This window comes from Talpa europaea, assembly GCF_964194135.1.
Source record: "Talpa europaea genome assembly, chromosome: 8".
NCBI lineage: Eukaryota > Metazoa > Chordata > Mammalia > Eulipotyphla > Talpidae > Talpa > Talpa europaea.
The window spans coordinates 68,224,318-68,241,041 of NC_140075.1; the positions used below are offsets into that span (position 1 = coordinate 68,224,318).

Below are 16,724 nucleotides of genomic sequence, written 5' to 3' on the forward strand. Positions count from 1 at the left end.
ACCACATTCCTAACCCTAAGGCAGCACACAGAGTCCAAAATAAGTCTTTTTGTAAGATCAGACTCCACACTGGCTTAAAGATATCTAAAAAACAGACATATGCTCAGTTCATATCCATTATAGGCCACAAATACTGGAGTCCTTTTTTCGTCCCACAAAATACAGTAATTACAATTAAATTAATGAGCCTGACATTTAGATGTGATTTCTACCAATTTATGCCTGCCCCAAATAGCCTTCACCAGGTAGAGCACATGTAGTGTCATATCAGTAACAATTTTGATGGCAGTGATGCAGACCCTCTTTCTGTCCAAGTAAATCGGTTGTTAGGATGAGAGTTTGGGTTGATTCACACAAATACTTTAGCAAGGGCATCAGCCCCGGCACTGGCAATATATGCTTTTGATGGATGGAAAGCAACATCATAAATCGATTCATCTAATTTCTTCCTATGTACTGTTATTTCTTGCACACAAGTCTTGCTGTCTAAATTCCACAATCTAATAGAACAGTCATGGCCTGTAAAAAAAAAAAAAACAGACAAAAAAAAACAAATAAAGTATGTTATTGAGCAACAATTCCTTTAAAAAGTTTGTCAGCAATTGGGGAAGTTCAGACTTACTTCCAGACATCAAATAGATTCCATTAGGATCTACTGCTAGACTTGTAACAGCATCCAAATGAGCTACCATAGAATGGATCATTTTACCTAAATAAAACATAATAGAGAAGATTAAGTTTCAACAAATAGTTACTAACTCGAGAGATCAGAAACCATAACATAGGATCAAAAAAAGAGACATACACCTGCCTGCACAGTATTACTTAAGTAAAAAAACTTTTTAAACAATCACTATAGCAATAATACAAAACCACAACATAATCAAATGTACAGAAAGTTCCTCTGAAAAACATAAAAAATCATATTACTTTCTGGCAGTACTAACACTTCTATGTTGAAGATAAAATTAAAGTCATCATTTCAAATTGCATTTACTGGTTTCTCTTTAATAGTAAAATTAACTGTAATATTAAAGATTCTTTTCTGCTATCCCAAGAATAGAAATCATTCAACATACTACCCTCAAATGCTTTGTCCAAAGTTGTTCATTTATCAATTTTAGAATCCATTCCCTTCAGTAATTCCGTTTAAAAAAATCCTGGAGGTGGGCCTCCCTGGTGGCACAGTGGGTTAAGCACCGCACTGTGAAGCAATACGCAGCCTCTGCAGCACGAGTTCTATCCCCAGCCCGCCAGGGAACATTCCACACGGCGCAGCAGACCTCTCCTGACTCGCCCACTGCTCCCCTCAGCAGTGTACTTCAGTCAATCTGCCTGTTCTGTTCCATTCCCCACTGTCTGTTCCCCTCTGGTAAATCCTCTCACCCACCCACCCCCCCCCCCCGCATCTCTGGCCTGTACCCCAGCTCTTGTATGCATAAATAAATAAATCTTAAAAAAAAAATCCTGGAGGGCCTCCCTGGTGGCACAAGGGGTTAGGACACAACCAATGAAGCTATCCGCAGCCACTGCAGCACAAGTTCCATCCCTAGCCAGGGAGCTACCCACATGGCGCAGCAGACCTCTCCTGACTCACCCGCTGCTCCATTCAGCAGTGTATTTCGGTCGATCTGCCTGTTCTGCTCCCCACTCTGCCTCTGGTGAGTCCTCTCATCCCCCACACCTCTGGCCTGTACCCCAGTTCTTGTATGCATAAATAAATCTTTAAAAAATTTATTAAAATTTTTTAAAAAAATCCAGGAATATGAAATGTTTCACTTCCAAGAAAATAATCTCGAAACTTGAGATTAAATACCAAACATCATTAGCTTCCCTTAAAATTTAAATCTATGGTCTCTCTTGATTCACAAATTTAGTTCTGACTTCACTCCTAAGAATCCTGTATCCACCAAATTTAACGTGTTAAAAAACAAAGAGTTCTTTCATACAAATAGCAGATCTATTCATTTTCAAGTTTAACTATAGCCATCCTGTCTGTGCACTAAACTAACTCTCATTTTCATGTCATTTTCAATCAACCTTTATCCACATAACCACAAAGTCACTTCAAAATGTGAACTACCAGTGGTGCAAGGGGTTAAGACACAACCTATGATATTATCCGCAACTGCAGCACAAGTTCAGTCCTCAGCCAAGGGCTACCCACATGGTGCAGCAGACCTCTCCTGACTCGCCCACTGCTTCCCTCAGCAGTGTATTTCAGTCGATTTGCCTGTTCTGCTCCCCACTATGTCTCTGGTGAATCTTCTCACCCCCCACTCCTCTGACCTGTACACCAGTTCTTATATGCATAAATAAATCTTAAAAAAAGTGAGTTATCCCTTCATATTGGACCTTAGAGAGAGAGGTACTGGTAACCAGAATCATAAAGCTTCTAACTTCTCCTAAGAAGTAGGACCCCCACCCTCTTCACAAACATATACTTGTAGCTTCTCATATTTAACCAATTTCACTTTGGCCTCATGCCTCTGCTACCACCCATCCTTTCTTACCCTACCAAGATTAATTCATTCCTACTATAACTGAAGAACTAGAGGAAACATACAGACATCTGTTCTCCCTTCTTAGCACCTTTTAAGCCCTTTGACTGGATAATCAATACAGTGGGCTTCCATAAAATGGATAGGACTGATATACAAAAGTAGTAGACTGGAAGGAAACTGCATGGGTTTGAATCCCTAGCTGGCAATTTTTCTCTGCTGTGTAATGGTACACAAACTAATGTCTTTAAGATTTCTATTTCAATTTCAATGTGGAGGTAATAGCACTGTATCTACTTTGTAGAGTAATTAAGAGAACAAATATGTAAATATATTACTCAAATAGAACAATGTCTCATTTATAACAAGCAACATAATCTGTACTTTCAAAGAGCACAGGACATTTTGTTTACCAAGCATCAAAAACTGCTCAAAGAGTTCTGCTAGACAAATGTATTCACAACCAATTCAGAACCTTCTTCCTTTAACTCTTTTCTTGATATATACCTCACTTGTACTAACTCTCCCAGACTTACTCACTAGCTCTGCTTCTTGGGCATATTACATGTTAACTCAAATTCATACTTTTATCAAAATTTTAAAAGTCAAGCACCTTAAAGATCTCTCTGGAACTGTGGAAAATGGAAATTTAAAATCTAACAAATGTTCTCAATATATAAATCTTTGAAACATAAAGCCAGCTGACTATCCATTCTGTTCCACTTGTTCTAGTGAGTTAAAAAGAAACTGCATTTAAATGTTATTTGAACAAAGGTATCTTATGTAAGGTTCTTAAAGACTAAAAAAATTTCTTGCCCTGTAATAACATTGCAACTAATATATTAAGTTACTTATTCGTAAGTCTTTTAATATCCCTGGACTGCTTTAACTTCTTTTCAAAGAAACCTCCCTAGGTGTCAGACCTTTCCTGAAAGAGAGCAAGCAATATTTTATGTAATATTCTAGGTAATAACAGATGAAAGAGCTCCTTAAAGAAACAATTATATGGCCAAACTTAAATTTTATTTGGCTCCTATATAACTAAGTTTCTTTACAACAAGAAATACAGGGAAGATAACAATTTTTACTACATCATCATTTTATCCACTTACAAATAACTTTAAGAACACATTTGAAATGCCAAACACCAGAAAGACACCTCGCCTGCCACTAATTCAAAAGAGAATATGAAGGAAACTTTCAAATGGAAGGATTGATATTAAGTAAAATGACATATAAAAATAAAAGTTAGGCAAGACAATATACTGAAGGATAATGCTCAGTATACACTGTAAGGTGCTATATTAAATGAAATAAAAATCTTAGTTCAAATTGTTTAACTTGGCAATTTTGAAGCTGAAGTCACTATAGAAAATAGCATTTTTAAACATTTTAAATTTACTTATTATTAATATGGCTGAAAATAAGAATCTACTTACCCGTTTTATTGTCAAAAAACTTGATGTGTCTATCTTCGTGAGCAGTTATTGTAACAGGAAGTGTGGGATGACTTACTACTCTGTTAATATGATTATTGGATTGTAAACCTGAAAAGAAAAATGCACTAACATTCACACGTTCAATTAGAAGTTTGATATTAGACTTATGGACAACTAATCTTTGACAAAGGAGCAAAGAATATCAATGGAACAAAAACAGTTTGTTCAATAAATGGTGCTGGAAAACTGGACTGCTACATGCAAAAGAATGAAGTTAGATTACTACCTCACAAAATGATGCACAAAAACCAACTCAAAATAGACTAAAGAACTAGACATAAGACCTGAAACCATAAAATATATAGAAGAAAAAATAGGTAAAACACTACATGACATACAACTCAATAACATCTTTAAAGACACATAACCCAAAGCAAAGATAGTGAAGGAAAGAATAAACAGCTGGAGCTTCCCTAGTGACAAAGGGGGTTGAACATAACACTGTGAAGCTGTCCGCAGACTCTGCAGCAAGAGTGCGATCCCTGGCCAGACAGGGAGCTACCCACATGGTGCAGCAGACCTCTCCTGTCTTGTCCACTGCTCACGTCATCAGTGTACTTCAGTCAGTCTGCCTGTTTTGTTCCTCACTCTGTTTCTGGTGAATCCTCTCACCCTCTCCTCCCACACCTCTAAACTGTTCCCCAGTTCTTGTATGCATAAATAAATCTTTAAAAAAAAAAAAAAGGTCAAGAGCATTGACTACATCAAATTAAAGAGCTTCTGTACAGCAAAAGAGACATTAACCAAAACAAAGACACACCCCACTGACTGGAAGAAAATTTTTGCACACAATACTAATGATAAGGGGCTGATCACAAAGATCTACAAAGAGCTGAGGAACCTCAACAAAAACAAAGTAAACAACCCAGTCAAAGAATGGGCAGAAGAGCTAAAAACACACTTCTCCCAAAGAGAAAATGCAAATGGCCAACAGGCATATGAAAACATGTTCAACATCATTCATAATCAGGGAAATGCTAATCCAAATCACAATGAGATACCACCTTATACCAGTGAGAATGGCATGTATCAAAAAAACAAGCAACAACAAATGTTGGTGAGGAAGTGGAGAAAAAGGAACTCTACTAAACTGCGGTGGAAATGCAAACTGGCCCAACCAGTATAAAAAGCTGTATGGAGGTTCCTCAAACTACTAAAAATGGAACTTCCATATGATCTAGCAATTCCACTCCTAGGTATCTACCCAAAGGACACACAAAAAATTCAAAAGGACACCTGCACTCCTATGTTTATTGCAGCACTATTTACAATAGGTAAGCTATGGAAACAACCCAAATGCCCAAAAATAGATGACTGAATGAAGATGTGGTATACATACACAATGGAATATTAGCAATCAAAAAGGATAAACTGTGCCTCCCCAGTGGCCCAGTGGTTGAGCGCTGGGTTGCGAAGCTGCCTGCAGCCTCTGCAGCGCCGGTTTGGTCCCCGGCTGCTCCCTGGCCACTGGAGGAGGGTCCCGCATGGCGCACAGACCTCTCCTGCCGCCCGCTGCTCCCCTCAGCAGTGTACCTCGGTCCTTCTGCCTGCCCTGCTCCCCGCTCTGGCTCTGGTGAATTCTCTCACCCTCCCGTGCTTTTGACTGTACCCAGTGCTTGTATAAATAAATCAATAAATAAATCTTAAAAAAAAAAACAAACCCAAAAACCAAAAAAACCCAAAAAAGATGAACTCATGTCATTTGCAGCAACATGGATAGAGCTGGAAGAGATTATGCTCAGCGAAATAAGCCAGAAAAAAAAAGAAAAATATTGGATGGTTTCACTTATAGGAGGAATGTACAGGAAGCAAACAGGGATCAGGAAAAAAAAAATAACTACAATAAAGGAAAAATCAAAATCAAAAAGGCAACCATAGACCAGAGACATTCTGTAGGGGAGGAGGAGGGAGACAAGCATCAGGACAGGGGTGGGAAGAGCACAAGGGACTATGGTGATGGTGCACAGGTGAATTGGTGGTGGGAATTTCATGGGGGAAATCATATATTGTACAAAAATGAAGGATGATGTAATTTTTATATACATATACAAAAGAACTTTATATTTTTATATATTTTTCATATATATATGTATATATAAGAAGTTTGATATGAGCCTTCTTAGACTCACCAAAAAAAAAAAGTCAATAGAGTAAAACTTTTACACAAAACAAAAAGTCTCAGAAGCAAAATAAAACTTTTTTTTTTTAAGATTTATTTATTTATGCATACAAGTGCTGGGGTACAGGCCAGAGGTGTAGGGGTGAGAGGATTCACCAGAGACAGAGTGGGGAGCAGAACAGGCAGACTGACTGAAAAGCACTGCCAAGGGGAGCAGCAGGTGAGGTAGGAGAGGTGTGTTGTGCCATGTGGGTTGCTCCCTGGCGGGGGAATTGAACTCATGCTGCAATGGCTGGCAATGGCTTGATAGGGCTGTCTTTAACCCCTGTTCCACCAGGGAGGCCCTAAAACTTCTTTTAAAAATAAATGTTGCATTGGTGGTGCAGGCGGTTGAGCGCCACACTGTGAAGTTCAGCCTCTGCAGCGCAGGTTCGATCCCAGCCTACTGAGGAGAAACCCACGTGGTGCAGCAGACCTCTCCTGTCTTGTCCTCTGCTCCCCTCAGCAGTGTATTTCGTCAGTCTGCCTGTTCTATTCCCCACTGTCTCTGGTGAATACTCTCACCTTCCTGCACATCTGGCCTTACCCTGGTTCTTGTATAAATAAATAAATCTTAAAATAAATAAATAAATAAATAAATGTTTCAACTTTTACATTCTGTGATTAGGATGATCCTATGCTCCAGTTTAGAAAAAATTTAAAGTATTTTAATGTAGACTGTCAAGTAAATGTAATTTGAAATTCTTAGAAGACCCACAATAATTACTACTTGTAGTAAACTACCCATAGAAGAATTATAAGCACTTAATGAAAAATTCATAACTGATAATTAGATGTTTGTAAGGAACTGCCCCCAAAGCTAGCAACACTAACAAAAGAGCCCAAAGAACTAGAAATAATGTTCTTTAGAGATGAGGCATTTTCTTTGCTACCAAGCTCTTAATATTTTATTAGAGATGAGGGAAAATAAAGAGCAATCTAAACAAAGGGGAAAAAACGTTAGACTTACAGTAAACCATTTCACATGTATTAAAAAGAGCTCTCAATTGAACTTTAAACACATTAAAAAAAAAAAACACCAAAATGCCCAAACCATACATATGGTTACCTATGTAAGAGGAGAAAGGGAATAGGGCTGGGGAGACATCAGGAAAGATAACTGAGTAAAATCTGGTTCAAGACTTGATCATAGAACCGTTTAAACAATTTTACATAATTATAAAATGCTTTTTTAAATAAATAATCAAAAGAGATTAAAAGTAAATCGAACAAATCAACTTAACTACAAATCCAACTGGTAATAAAAGCACCATAAAATGTACTATTTCAAGTGACTTTAAAGCACAGTAATTAAACTGTTCATCCCTAATGGAATTACACGAAGTACAAACTATTATCAGTAATTAAACTAGAGGTGGTCATGTTGGTATTATTCTGAGATGATTGTATGTGTGCCATGGGATAAATCAAACGAGATCTAATGAGATCTAATGATAACTTTGCTGATTAGCATGATTAAAATAAAGTTGAAATATAAAAATCCATGAGATAAATTTGAATTTGAACCAAATACATTTATATATTACTTTATTAGTTTTGTCTTTTTAAAAATCCATTTCTAGCCCTCCTAAATGATAAGCAACTCAAGAGCCAAGAAAACCATGAGAATCAAACCAATAGCTTAGAACTTTACATTGCAATCTCTAAATGGCATTTTCCACTAAAAGTAATTACGGCTCCTCAGAGATATGAGCACAAAATAAATAAGATGAACCTAGAAGATCTTTCTGCCATATTAAAAAGAAAATCATCAATGACAACCAGAGTCATGTCAAAAGGATTTAGGAATCAACTTGAATAAGCTCCAACTGGCCTAAATTGAAACAACCTGAGCAATAATAAAAATACCTGCCATGAATTGAAATATGTTAAATATATTTATATCTAAAAACATTATGATACTAAAACAACACCCAAAAGACTCACTGATCACCTTTAGAGGCTGTTAAAGAGCCAAGTCATTATTTTGAAAACTGGTAAGTAAAGTTGGGGAGGAGAGAGAGGGTGATAATAATAAATGATTTATTTTGTCTTTTTTTTATAATCAATCACTGACTCTAGGGTAACCAAATTATTGATATAGGGGTATTAGGGGTATTCCATTTTACAGAAATATTCTAGTTAATAAATGAAGGACAGACTTAGAACATCACTTTTCAAACATTAATGAATTAAGAGCCATTAAAAAGACTAGAAAACCTAAGAAAAAAGATGAATGATATTTATTTCTGATAAACAATAAAAGATGAACGATATTTACTTTTGATTACTGTGAAGCAGTCTTGCCAAAAGCATTCACCATTTTCAAAAAGAACAGTAAAAACACTGAAACTGAATTTCAAATTTTCCAATCCTAAAATCGAAGTCAAAACATTAATATTAACTAAAGATTCTACCCTTCTGTTATATAATAATCCTTTTTCAAGGTTTCCCCCAAAACCAAGAAAACTTACCAGAATCTATCTGTGATGAAAGTATCACCAATGACTGCGATGTTTCTAAATCATAAATGACTGTATTACCAGTGTTGAAAGAGGTCACCATATGAGCTGGATCACAGCCTATGAAGTCAACTGAAGTCGGTATTCCATGCTCTGAAAGAAGCCCAGAAATACAGTATAAATACAATTTTTTTTTTTAGATCTCTGCTTTTTCTACTAAGAAAAAGGAATTCAAATATTCTTGAAACTTTAATAATGCAAAGGAATGCAACTGTGCTAGGATGATGAGATACAACAGGTAATTCTTCCTTATTTAAAAAGTTTCTCTAACATTCTAATTACCATTACAAGAAAAATAAAGAGAGGGCCTTCCTAGTGGCACAGAAGTTAAAGTCTCAGTGCTATCAAGCTTTCGCCAGACACTGCACTGGCCAGGGAGCTAACCCATATGGAACAGCAGACCTCTCCTGCCTTACCTGCTGCTCCCCTCAGCAGTGTATTTCAGTAGATACGCCAGGTCTTCTCCCCACTCTGCCTCTGGTGAATCCTCTGACCCCCCACACCTTTGCCCTACACCCCAGTTCTTATACACATAAAAAAATAAAAATAAATCTTTAAAAAAGAAAGAAAATAAAAATAAAGAGCGATCTAAGAGTAGACATGTGCAAAAATTATTTGTTCTCCAATGCATTTTCTTCTAAGGAAGAGAAAAAAAAATCCTATGAGTGTTCTGGCCCCTGTGACAATTTTATTTCTTACAGCAAAATGATGAACATTCTCACATCATTGTCTTGGGAGACTATTCATTTGTTTGAGACCCATAATAAGCCTAATCACATAGCTAACACAAGTAAAATTTTTGGATCTAAGAACATGAGGTTTAGATGATGAAAAACACTGATGCAGTACTTTTTACAGCAATTTCTCTTGTTAATATATTAAATTCAACTGGCCAGATCAATGCATAACTAGGTAAAATCTGAGGTCAAGCAAAAGAATCCAAATTAATTTTTACCTCAAAAGCTTGGGTAACTAAAAAATTAGAATCACTAATAGGTCAAAGAAAATCAACAGAATTAAGCACACCATTCATCTATGTTTTTAAACAATACATTTAAAAAAAATTTTTTTTTTACTAAGGTAGAACTGGATTAAACACTGTATATGATTCAGAGGCATAGGCTCACACCTCTTCAGATGCATATCACTACACACACAACAAAACATTTCTTACTAAAAAGATCTGATTTTAAAAAATAATCTAAAAATATTATTTGGAAAATGAGATGAATACGTGTGTGCATGCGCACACATGCATATGTGTAAATGTCAAAAGGTAAATTGACTCAAGCCTTCTTTGAAAGGAAGGATTTTTAAATAGGACATGTTCTGGAAAAGGTTAAAAAGCACTGATTTACAGGATATACTTACTTGATTATTAAAAATAACTGCAATAAAATGATTATCACAGCTTTACAAAATTCTACAATGTATCTGTTGGAGTAGTCAAATTAAAAACATTAATGAATGAAACAAGCTCTTTTCAGAGAAGGAAAAGTTACTTACCCTTGTCTCCATTGTAAGTGCAAATACATGGCAATTTTTCTTGTGGATTCCATAACCTAACAGTGCCATCTGCTGAACAAGACAGTAACTGATTTTTTATGCCACTATATGCAAGACCCCAGACAGCATCGGTATGAGCAACTAAAGTGCCAGCTAGAACATTTGGCTCTAGAAAGAAACAAACAAACAAAAAAGGTTAAAAGAAATCTTTTTGCATATAAAGATAACTTACCATGTAACTAAGTCATAAAGATTACATGTAAGAAAATATTTAGGGCTTTCCCAGTGGCACAGCGCTGTGACGCTATCTGCACCTCTGCAGCATGGGTTCGATCCCAGCTGGCCAGGGAGACACCCACATGGGGCAGCAGACCTCTCCTGTCACGCCCGCTGCTCCCCTCAGCAGTGTATTTCAGTCAGTCTGCCTGTTCTGCTCCCCGCTCTGTCTCTGTGAATTCTCTCACCCTCCTGCGCTCTGGCCCGTACCCCAGTTCTTGCACAAATACAGTAAATCTTTAAAAAAAAAAAAATTTAGTGGTCATAAGAACACAAACAAGTGTACACAGTGGCATCTCTAAATGGTGGAATTGGGGCATCCCTGGTAGCAGAAGGGGTTAAGTCTCAGCACTATGAAGCTATCAGCAGCCACCACAGCATGAGTTCGATCCCCAGCCAGGGAGCTACCTGCATGGCGCAGCAGACCACTCCTGTCTCACCCGCTGTTCCCCTCAGCAGTATACTTCAGTGGCTCTGCCTATTCTGCTCCCTACTCTGTCTCTGGTGAATCCTCTCACCCTCCTGCGCTCTGGCCTGCAACTCAGCTTTCATATACATAATAAATCGTTAAATAAAAGAAGTAGTGGAATTATGGCTATTTTTATCTCCCACCCAATATTTTCTTCTATTTTTCACAATATCTCATAAGGAACATATACTTAAAAAAAAAACAAAACAGCTTTATTAAATCACAAGGAGAAACAACCTCATAGAATGGCCTGAATAATCAGACCAGAAGAAACAAGTGTTGATGAGGGGTTGTGGAATAAAACCCTGGGAGACTGCAGGTGAACAAAGACTTATGTACACTGCAGCATTATTTACAAGCACCAACATAAGAAACAACCTAAATGTCCAATGACAGATAAGTGAATGAAGATGTGGCGTGTATATGTACGGACACACACACAGGAATACTACCTCTCTATACAAAGGATGAACTCTTGCCATTTACAACATGGATGAACTAGAGAGGATTATACTAAATGAAGTCAGGAGATAAAACACAAATACCAGATTATTTCACTCACATGTACAAGATAAAATACCACAGGACTTTGTCCTCTCTTCTTATTCTACACAATACATTCTCCCTATGTTATATCATCCATTCTCACAGCTCGATATTGAGATTACCCACTTGATACTGCCATATCATAACATGCCTAAAAAATGAATGTACCACTTTATATCTTCTCACAACCATTGTACCCTCATTTCAATAATGCTAACCATTACACACTCAGTCGCCTCTGAAAAAAAAGCAAAAGTGGTGACAATAATATTTTGAAAGTTGTGGGTTTGCTGGGCTTAAAGGACTGCATAAGCTGCCGTTCTGGCTATGCAGTTTGGCCTTTTCAGTACAAAGTCCATTTGGCCCAATCAATCAATCACCTAAACTTAAAAGAATGCAAACTACCGACCCTGCAAAGGTTCCTCTCAAGTTAAACAAGAGCAGGATGCTTAATTCCCTGGGACAATGAGTATACATCACGAAGCATGACAAGGAACACCTGGGAGCCATAGACTGCTATGTAACTTTGCATCCCAGAGACTGATCAGTGAAATACCTTGCTAATAAGATCAAAACCAAGCTTAGATTAACGTAAGCATAATTCACTTCCTTGTAACTTTTTTCTCTTTGTTCTCCTGCTCTGAATAAGTGACTCTGTAAAGTCATGAAGTCAATAAAAAGGCCAGGTTTTGCCTTCTTAGCAGCATCCTGGCATAACAGCTTGCTCCACACTCCCGTTTCTTTGACAGTGTGGTGTTGCCTGAAGCAACAGAATGTCATGCTAATAATTGTATAACCCTGTGAATATAGCAAAAATTACTGAACTGTATACTTCAAAAGGGTGAATTTTGGGCCTCTCTGGTGGCGCAAGGGGTTAAGCACCGCACTAGGAAGCAATCCGCAGCCTCTGCAGCACAAGTCCAATCCCCAGCCGGCCAGGGAGCAATCCACATGGCGCAACAGACCTCTCCTGACTCCCCCTGCTGCTCCCCTGAGCAGTGTATTTCAGTAGATCTGCCTGTTCTGTTCCCCACTCTGTCTCTGGTGAATCCTCTCACCCCATGCATCTCTTGCCGGTACCCCAGCTCTTGTATGCATAAATAAATCTTTTTTTTAAAAAGGGTGAATTTTGTGACATAAATTATCACAAAGCTATAAAAAATATCAAATTTCACTCTTCCATCACTTCATTGATTCACTCAATTGATTATGTGTATTCTACCATACTCAATTTATCTTGAATCCATTTTTCTCCAACTGCTCTACTACCACTTTTCTAGCACTCCAACATTGGCAACATCATCTCTTACCTACTCAATCACTACATCACAACCACACTGCAACACTGCATTGATACTTTTTCTCTACTTTTGGTTGCCCTGATCCATTTGCCTTCCAACACTCATAGCCACCTTTTAAAATTCTGTTCATCAGGAGGCCTCCCTGGTGGTGCAACGGGTTAAGAGGCAACCTATGAAGCTGTTTGCAGCCTCTGCAGCACAACCCACTGCTCCCCTCAGCAGTGTACTTTGGTCAATCACTCTGTCTCTGGTGGGTCCTCTCACCCTCCACACCTCTGGCCTGTACCCCAGTTCTTGTATGCATAAATAAATCGTTAGAAAATAATAAAATACCCTTTTGTTATTGAAACAAAAAAAATCAAATATTTGGGAATAAATCTAACAAAAGAGGTAAAGGACCTATACAAAGAAAACTATAAAACACTGTTAAAAGAAATAGAAGAAGACACAAAGAAATGGAGAGACATCCCCTGCTCATGGATTGGAAGAATAAACATTATTAAAATGGCCATCCTTCCAAAAGCAATATACAGATTCAATGCTATTCCAATCAAAATTTCAATGTCATTCTTCAAAGAAATAGAACAATTATTGATGAAATTCATATGGAATCACAAAAAACCCCGAATAGCCAAAGCTCTCCTGAAAAAAAAAGAAGGGAATGGAGGCATCACACTCCCAGACTTCAAACTATACTACAAAGCCATAATCATCAAAACTGCATGGTATTGGAACAAGAACAGACATACAGACCAATGGAATCGAATAGAAAATCCAGAAATAAACCCACAGATTTATGGTCACCTAATCTTTGGCAAAGGAGCAAAGAATATGCATTGGAGCAAAGAAAGTTTGTTCAATAAATGGTGCTGGGAAAACTGGGTCGCTACATGCAAAAGAATGAAGCTTGACCACTGCCTCACACCATACACAAAAATCAACTCAAAATGGATTAAAGAACTAGATATAAGACCTGAAACCATAAAATATATAGAAGGAAATATAGGCGAAACACTACGTGATTTGCACATCAAAGACATCTTTACAGACACATCACCCAAAGCAGTGATAGTGAAGGCAAAGATAAACAGCTGGGACTACATCAAATTAAAGAGCTTTTGCACAGCAAAAGAGACAATAACAAAAACAAAGAGAAACCCCACCAACTGGGAGAACATTTTTGCACCCAACACTAATGATAAAGGACTGATCACAAAAATCTGCAAAGAGCTGATGAGACTCAACAACAACAAAGAAAATAATCCAGTCAAAAAATGGGCAGAAGAGCTAAAAAGAAACTTCTCTGAAGAGGAAATGCAAATGGCCAACAGGCATATGAAAAAATGTTCAACATCACTTGTCATCAGGGAAATGCAAATCAAAACTACCATGAGATACCATCTTACACCAGTGAGAATGGCACATATTAAAAAAACTAGCAACAACAAATGTTGGCGAGGGTGTGGAGAAAAAGGAACTCTTCTGCACTGTTGGTGGGAGTGCAAACTGGTCCAACCACTGTGGAAAGCTGTGTGGAGATTTCTGGACCTACTAAACATAGAGCTTCCATATGATGCAGCAATTCCACTCCTAGGTATTTACCCAAAGGACACAGAAACATCAATTCCAAACAACACCTGCACCCCTATGTTTATAGCAGCACTGTTTACAATAGCTAAGCTTTGGAAACAACCCAAATGCCCAAAAATAGATGACTGGATCAAGAAGATGTGGTACATATATACCATGGAATATTACTCAGCATTCAAAAAAGATAAACACATGCAATTTGCTGCAACATGGATGGCGCTGGAAGGGATCATGCTCAGCGAAATAAGCCAAAAAGAAAAAGAAAAATACCGGATGGTCTCACTCATAGCAGGAATCTAGAAAACTTAAATAAGGGACCAGGAAAATGAATAACTATAAGAAAGTGAAAATCAAAATCAACAAAAAACTATAAACCAGAGACACTTTTAGGGGGGTGGGGGCGGGAGGGGAGGGATTGGGGTCAGAATGGGGGGGCTGCAATTGTATGGGGAATATAACAATAAAATTTATAAAAAAAAAAAGAAAATAATAAAATAAATTTCTCTTTATCAGGTAACTTCCTAGCTTAAAACTCTATACTAAAAAGATCCCTTCTAGGCCTCCCCAGTGGTGCAGCGGGTTGAGCACAGTGCTGTGTAGCTGTCCACAGCATCTGGAGCACAGGTTCGATTCCCAGCCGGCCAGGGAGATTCCCACATGGTGAAGTAGACCTCTCCTGTCGCCCACTCTGCCTGTTCTGTTCCCCACTCAGTCTCTGGTGAATCCGCTCACCCTCCCGCACCTCTGGCCTGTACCCTACCTAGTGTATAAATAAAAAATAAATCTTTTAAAAAAATAATAAAATAGAAAGTTCCCTGCTGTGCCTCGCATGTTGATATCAAATTTGTATGCAATGAAATGAAGAGCACTTGGATTCTTTTCAAATGAGCCTACAAAAGACCACTGTTTATGTAGCCATTATCATACTACTGAACATTCATTTTTATAATTATAAACAATGCTACTATAAATATATTTGAAGAAATGTGCAAGTACTTTGATAGGTTAGACTTCTAAAAGTGATATTCATGAGTACATAATATCTTTTCTTTCAATTAAATATCTGCCCTCTAAAAAGTTGTGCTGGTTTACACCTTTACTGTGCCCATTTGATTTTTTTCCAATCATTTTTGTTAAGGTAACAATACTGTCATAAAATTTACAAATATAAGGTTCCACTTCAACAGCTGTATGTTCCCATACCACACCCACAACCAAGGTATTTATAGTCCTCCACCATAGTGCACTGTGCCCCATCTGCCTAAGCTCTCAATTGTTCCCTTTCTCCACTGGTAGCCTCAACACTTTTGGTTAGATTTCTAGGATTTGTTTATGGTCTAGTTTCGTTTGACTCTCTATACACTACATACAAGCGAAACAATCCAGTATTTCTGTTTCTCCTTTTGGCTTCTTTCACTTAGCATAACAGGTCCATCCATGTTACAAATGGCCAGTGTTCATGTTTTTTGTTTTTGTTTTTTTTTTTTTAAAAGATTTATTTATTTATTTATTTATGCAAGAAGCGCGGGAGGGTGAGAGAATTTACCAGAGCCAGAGGGGAAAGCAGAGTAGGCAGAATGACGAAGTACACTGCTGAGGGGAGCAGCGGGCGGCAGAAGAGGTCTGCGTGCCATGTGGGACCCTCGACTGGCGGCCAGGGATCGAACCGGCACTGTAGAGGCTGAGGGCAGCTTCACAACCCAGCGCTCTACCACTGCAACACCGGGGAGGCCCCATCTTTTTTTTTTTTTTTTTTTTTTATTTATTTATACAAGCACTGGGTACAGTCAGAAGCGCGGGAGGGTGAGAGATTCCACCAGAGCCAGAGCGGGGAGCAGAGCAGGCAGAAGGACCGAAGTACACTGCTGAGGGGAGCAGCGGGCGGCAGGAGAGGTCTGCGCGCCACATGGGACCCTCCTCTGGTGGCCGGGGAGCAGCCGGGGATCGAACCGGTGCTGCAGAGGCTGCAGGCACCTTCGCAACCCAGCGCTCAACTGCTGCGCCACCGGGGAGGCCCTCATCTTTTTTTTTTTAAAGCTAAGTAGTATTCCATTGTGTATGTGTGTCTATCGATGTATCTATCTCACATCTTATCAACTCATGTGTCCTTGGGCACTTAGGTTGCTTCCATAACTTGACTATTTTAAACAGTGCTACAATGAACATATCCATTCATATATCCCTTCAAATTGGGGTTTTTGCATTTTTTAAAGATTTAATTATTTATGCATACAAGTACTGGGGTATAGGCCAGAGGTGTGGGGGGGTGAGAGGATTCACCAGAGACAGAGCGGGCAACAGCATAGGCAGACTGATGAAATACACTGCTGAAGGGAGCAGTGGGCGAGACAGGAGA

The 16,724-nt window shown here is 38.3% G+C and overlaps 1 protein-coding gene across 1 annotated transcript in view; it reads right to left on the reverse strand.

Moving 5' to 3' along the window:
• Positions 1–349: 349 nt before the first annotated feature.
• The window catches only part of STRN3 (striatin 3), a gene marked incomplete at both ends in the record, with an annotated part of 89,402 nt that continues 73,027 nt past the window's right edge, over positions 350–16,724 (reverse strand). Inside the window, 5 exon segments of the mRNA XM_084241298.1 lie at positions 350–519; positions 623–709; positions 3,941–4,048; positions 8,633–8,773; positions 10,187–10,354. Coding sequence (XP_084097424.1) covers positions 350–519; positions 623–709; positions 3,941–4,048; positions 8,633–8,773; positions 10,187–10,354 — 674 coding nt within the window.